General features: G+C 36.2%; 1 protein-coding gene and 1 pseudogene across 1 annotated transcript in view; both read right to left on the bottom strand.

The window, feature by feature from the left end:
- Window positions 1–470: 470 nt before the first annotated feature.
- Window positions 471–1,817, bottom strand: LOC149804211 (MAP kinase-interacting serine/threonine-protein kinase 1 pseudogene; annotated as a pseudogene).
- A 69-nt stretch (window positions 1,818–1,886) lies between these two features.
- Window positions 1,887–6,769, bottom strand: part of LOC149804210 (DNA polymerase alpha subunit B-like) — a 32,085-nt gene continuing 27,202 nt past the window's right edge. The window contains exon 10 of the mRNA XM_089951261.1: window positions 1,887–1,925. Within this exon, the coding sequence (XP_089807387.1) occupies window positions 1,887–1,925 (39 nt within the window). The remainder of the gene's footprint in view (window positions 1,926–6,769) is intronic.

Below are 6,769 nucleotides of genomic sequence, written 5' to 3'. Positions count from 1 at the left end.
ACAGCACAATTATAAAATCAAAGCACTCGTTGATTATTAACACAAATACTGAATAATCTCTCCTTTCAAAGACATTCAGAACCATGAATTGGTATTAACGATCATATAAAATTCAGTCGTATTTTATTACAACAATCAGCATTTTACAGAATAAAAGTCAATTACAATTTAGCAACAATTCAACGAAAGTGATATATGCACATATATACTCCGGACAATTTGTTTCATCTACATTATAAGAGATGAAAACTCTTTAGGTTGTATAATCCCACCCACCCACTCTTAAAATGTACTCTTCGAAACAAGACAATCTGGATTGATGAAAATCAGAACAAATCCTAAACTTTTCATCAAAGGCAGCATATTTTGAATAATCAGTCCTTATCGTAAACTTGATGTAGCAAAGTTAGTCACGTGTTTGTAATTATTTTCAAAATAAAAGTTATTCAGATGAAAATATCACTAAATAACTATTCGTCCTGTGAATGACTGATGCCCGGCAGTGTACAGCCACTATCGAATTCTGTTGAACGAACATTGGTTCCGGGCACCAAACTTGACTGATGTTTTGTCAAGCTGGAAGCAGATGGGGACAATTTTAATGGTGGTACTACAATTTCTTCAAAATTGATTTCATCGTTTTCATTTCCCTCATTTTCGTCATTATAAGGATAACTTGGCGGCTTGTGAATAATTAGATGCTGCTGCAGCATGCGGTTGATTGAAATAGCAGTCTCAGCAAATGGCTCCAAATCCTTGGTACTGCTATTCCTAGAAAGCATTGTTGGTGTAGCAAGAGAAGTAGCAGCCGGTGGGCAAGATACCCAGGGGTGGTTCAAGACCTGCTCGGTAGAATAACGCTTGCGTGGATCTCGCACCAGCAAGTGACGAATGAGGTCTTTGGCACTGTCTGAGATTACACTCCAATCGTTTTCTGGAAACTCATAAACATCATTTTTGATGCTGCTGAAAAGCATGTCCTGGCAGTCCCGACACATCACATCACTGTTCCACCCACAACCACCTCCACAGTCGCCATAAAATGGATGGTAACCGCACAGCATGATGTACATGATTATTCCCAGGCTCCAGAGATCACATTTCTTGTCATAGGATAAGGATTCACCAAGCCAAACTTTAACAACTTCAGGAGCCATATAATCTGCTGTGCCGACTGGCGTCAGGAGATCTGGCGTGGAACACATATCCTTCTGACTTTCAACAGGCACACCACTTGCCAAGTCAAAATCACATATTCGTATCGGGAATATTTCTTTCTTTTCACACAATATGTTTTCTAGCTTTAGATCCCTGTGGACTATTCCTTTATTGTGGAGGAAATCCAAGGCTCGTGTGATGCATTTCACTATTAAACTGGCTTCTGTCTCAGTCAGATGACCCCTTCTCTCAATATTGTCAAACAAGGTTCCTCCCAACATCTTGTCAAAGACCAAATAAAATCGACCTTCTTCTTCAAAGTATTCATAAAGCTGTAAGATGTTCTCCTGACCTTGACATAAGTTGTATATTTCTATTTCTTTGAAGACTTTGCTGCTGGATCGGATCGTGTTGTTTTTAATGATCTTTACAGCATATTCTTTGCTGTTGGAAATATTTATAAATGTCTGCACTGAATCAATAGTACCATTTCCTAAGATTTCTCCTGTTGGTCTGTACAAATCATGAAATTTTGTAACAGGAATATCAGCTGCCCTTTTTGTCTTCTTTAGGAGTCTTGGTGTATTACGATTTAAACTTGCGTTTTTCTCTGCATCCCGTAAATTATGGCTTTCCATGTCCTTAAAATCGTTATCCATCTCTATATTCAGTCCGTTTAAAGTACCGTAATGTCAGCACCTTTTATATATGTGATCGGTTGATGACAATTAGCTTCCTGATTGGCTCGTGTCATCCTGTCGATACGACTAAAATTCAACAGTATTCAAATAAATCCCCTACTGACACTGAGTAAGCACTTAATTAGGCACTCACGGCAGTTCCTCTGGCCTCGCTGTGATGATTGATTCACACCTTGGAATGGAAGAGTACATATCACAGTTATAAAGTGGAAACAATTACTAGAACAAACGAAAACAAGAAATTTGTTTAACAAGCTTTTAGTTGATATTTATTTCTTTACAGTGCTATCACGAATAGTCATTTGCCAAAAACATAATTGATCGATGTTTTCTTATTTTATGAGAAAATATTTTCATAAAGAAATTCTTTTAAATCTTATATTTCTGTTAGTAACATGTACCATCTATCATTGATTCAACATAGATGATCGCCTGGCTAGTCTATGCAATGAAATAATGTTTCTGTCTAATATTCAATTTCAAAAATACTTCTAAAATCTCTTTCTTTCTCTCTCTTTGTCAAATTCAAAACAACTTTTAACAAGCTTTTTGGTTGTACAAAATCCGAAAACATCGCAGTCTTTAAGTTATATATGAAGATGTTTATTTTCCTTCAATAAATATTATTGAAAGTAGACTATAGTTATTTTCAAATGGCATCGTTAATGGTAACCGATGTGGTATCTAAAATGCATTTCTGCAAACAACTTGAAAAATGGTTCAAGATAATTGATATGCACGGGCTTCCATATATTTATAACGTCCTTTTTTTCTTCCTTGCAACCATTGCAAATTCAAGGCTTTCATACTTAAGTATTGTCGGGACTCCAGCAGTGTCCAGGAGTTGTCTTTCACTGAATAATACTATGTATCTAGCTTATAGCCATACGATTTTTATTTTAATAATAAACAAAAACTTATTCAAGATAAATGAAAACTTTTTATACAAGTATATGAGAACAAACAATTTCACATGCGCTTGATATAATTTCGATGATCGTATGAATTAGAGGTCTTTCTTTTTTATTTAACGCTCCCATTAACCCTGTTTCGTCAGACAAAGCACGCGGTCCAAAGATGATCAATTTGTTTCATGGTATGATAAAAACTATATAAATGAAGTACTCTTGTGCACCTTAAAACATATCTAATCGTTTGGCTTTCATTATTGATGTTACATAATCAACTAAAACTTTATTTATATATATTGCTGTCATTAATCTCATTTGTAATTTAGAGGTTATTTTGCGTCGATGCCCAAAAATGTATCCCTTATTGCACCAGTAATTCTATAACGGTCAGTTGCTGTTTGCGGACAACGCAGTATTGTGTGGATTTAGAATCAGTGTATTGACCATACAAATGGCAAGGCGGAATCATACGTATACTATGTTTTTTAAAGGCCATCTCGCCAGTGATCCAAACGTCATGTAGGTGAATAAACATCACGCTTTGTTAAAAGCAGACGAGATAGCTTCCCATCTCTTCCGTATTCCATCCCAATATAGATTCCGATTACTAGTCTCCGATTGTGCTTACATAGGTATCGGTACAAATAAATGTATACGGCCTCCCAGGTATATTGGGTATTATCTGTAAAGTGCCTTATTCTAAAAGGGGTTCGTTACAGTGAAAATTAGGAGTATTCGTCCATGAATCAAAGGATGACGCTTCTAACCTGTAACAATATAACACAAGGGAAGACACGAGTCCCCACCGCTCGGTAGGTCCGACTCTGTTAGTTTATCCTAATAGCGTCTGCTAATCTCCAACGTAAGCCAGTCGTAATCAAGAAGAGTTCATTTTTCACGATTGACCGAAAGGTAAGATCCGAAAAACTGCGCACTCGATGTTGTTCGGATCTTACCTTTCGTTCACTGGTGAAATCCAAGACTATTCGAATGCAAACGGCACTGCCTGCCATTAGTTGTCCAAACGTCAAAATCGGCGAACAATTATTGAATTTTCTCCAAGATGTCTCATACTGAACGAAGTGTGTCGAGCAGTTTTGAAAATTGAACTATTCTTGATTACCACTGGCTGAAGGTGGAAATTAGCAGACGCAATTAGGATAAACTAGCATGGTTGGAACTACCGATAGGTGCGAACTCGTGTCTTTTTCTTGTATTATATTGTTACAGGATTGAACATTCATACCCTGATTCAATGGCGGATACTCCTAAGTTTTCTTCGTAACGAACAACTGTGCCTTATTCTACTTAAAATATATATTGTGTGTTTGTGATGCAAATAGCATAGTCCCAGTCCCAATTCATTTTGCGGTTTATATAAGAAGATCCCGTTGGATATAACGTATTCTACGGATCCATATAAACAGAATAATTTATATTTCAATCTCAATTCATAAAATAATCCTGGTCTCAGTTTTGGTTAAGACCCTACAAAAATATTATATCAACGACAACTACAAAGTCACCTTCTTGAACCCAAAATAACCAAATTATATGACTTAAACTCCCCCAATATTTCAACAACAAAAAACACCTGCAAAATAAATTCCTATACACCATCACTAGATATGTGTGTTTTAAAATCATACACGACATTTTACCTGTAAAACACATATTTTTTAAAAATATTCCCTAATTCAAGTTATGCACTTTTTTTTGCGGTGGGACTGAAATCACTGACCATTTAATTTTCGAATGCAATTTAATACTCGCTTTACAACAGCTCATAATTAAATGGCTGAAAAAAACTCTCGAAACTCCTTCGGTACTTTTTACATTCCTTAAATTTGGTCTTATCCTAAGTTTCTTCTATGGGGCCTTGTTTCCGGAACCTGAAATCGCGGACTTGTGGCTTTTATTATGCGCTGGATACAAATATGCTATATGGATTAAATGTATCCATGCATATTATCATAAAGAAGTGGTAACCAGTAACACCTTGCTATTCTTCTTTCTCTCTTGCCTAAAATGTAGAATCAGAGCTGACATTTCCAGACTTAACCTTCTTCACTTTATTGACAAATGGTGTCTAGCTGGGTTATTATGTTCTCTTTAAATTTGTTAAATAGTAAGTGGCATAAGTCTAGAATAATACTCACTACTTACCTTTTTCTTTAAATATATCCAATTATGTATCCTTTTCTAATCTCCTGATTCTTTAGTACACCGTCTTTTTGCCTGCATGTTTCAACCCACGTTTACCGGTCAACACGTTAATTCAAGAATACCCCAAGCCGCACGTGTTAACACTATCTCTTCTTTTCGCACAAGCTTTTTCTGTACTTTACCTTGTCTATCCTTTTAACATGACCTTTCACGCTTATACAATTTTGTATACACTTTGTATTTCAATCAATACTATATCTCTAAATTTAAAACTTGAATAGTAATTTCATTTGTTTTAAATTCTATGTAAAGTTATTATGTTAATTGATAAGTAGACGTAAAATAATTTATTATTATAAATTCCTCGCCTATACGTTAGCTAGAAACTTACGTATTATGTAAAATTAGTATAAGCGTTTTACAACGTATGTATGAGCAGTAAGTGTGTGTGTGTGTGTGTAAGTATGTGTGTGTATATGAGGGTACGGGTGAGCGGATATGTCTAATATGGGTGCATATAGGAGTATCTGTGTCACTTGCACATTTCAACATGTACATATTAAATAAGGATTTCATGAAAAGAAAAGAATGTTTATCATTGGTTCTATCAAATCTATTTTTGTGTTACATAATCAATTTGGCAATAAATGTAGGTCTTATAGGCTTGTAAGAATTCCATTAGGTTTAGAGAACCTATGACCAAATTTCTATCTGTTCCTCAACTTTCTTTAATATTTGGTTGTAATTAAGTTCGTCTAAATTCTTTCCATAAAATATTCCTAAAGCCTTCACTTGTTGTTTGATTCAATTTGGGGGAGCTCCTGGGTCATTTGCCCGCCAATTTCCAATTAATTGCTATTATTTTCAATATTCTTATATAATGTTTCAATTGCAATAACATATAGTAAAATTGACAGTGGAAAATTTGTGTGTTGAGGGCTCTCAACCTCCTCACTCTCGTTCACTATTATTTTAGACTCGATGAGCGGATTTGTTTTATGCTAGAAACTTGGTTCTTCCATAAATAAATATGGGGTGGTAGGTTTTTGTGTTTCGTTTGCTTTGTTGTTTTCCTTTTTTACCCTTTGCCCCCTTCTTCTCACGTGCACTCGTATTTGTATAACTAGTCCATTATGTGGACGTGGATTGAGAAGTTTTAGGACCGTTTGAGCTTCCAACCTCAATTTCGCACTGCATACCCAGTATGACCTGGTTCGATGTTGCGGCATTTCAGTGGGGTGGGTTTCCTGAGATCTGTTCCATCTCTCCCCCAGGATCTGGAACCCTCTGACGATCATAGGCCATTTCATCAATCATTACTGAGTTTTGAGGCATGTTTTCTTGTTGTTGTACCGGTTATGGACAATCCGTTGGTGGGAGGCCCGTGGTACCACACCTGCTACAGTTACGAAACTGATGGCATCATCTATACCATGATTTGATACCAAATCCCATAATGTATGTAAAAAGAGGCACCCTCCTGGCGTCCTCCGACATGTACAGCAGCCTAACTCATGTAAATACTGAAGGAAAGCCCCAGACGGTGGTCATCCTTTCCTTCAAAACTTTTGCTCCAAACTTTTGTTCTACTTTGAGCCTTAACTCTCAGTTTGGGATCTCTAAGGGAAGACCAGAAAAGTGAATTTCAGTTAGTTTTCCCCAAGACCCCTTGATTAAAAGTATAATGTCCTTAAAGCAGCGGAGCTTGTGAGAATTACCAATTACAGGTGGTTTCTATATCTCACCCGTAGCACTGCATGCAAACATTGTTGTGTGGAAAGACAAACTATACTTAAATATATGTATGCAATGATAATTATCTGCCGAAAATCA

Source organism: Sinohyriopsis cumingii, chromosome 2 (assembly GCF_028554795.1).
Source record: "Sinohyriopsis cumingii isolate HCF-2022 chromosome 2, ASM2855479v2, whole genome shotgun sequence".
Taxonomy (NCBI): Eukaryota; Metazoa; Mollusca; class Bivalvia; order Unionida; family Unionidae; genus Sinohyriopsis; species Sinohyriopsis cumingii.
The sequence above is the reverse complement of the archived record's forward strand: the minus strand, read 5'-3'. Positions and strand labels throughout refer to the sequence as shown.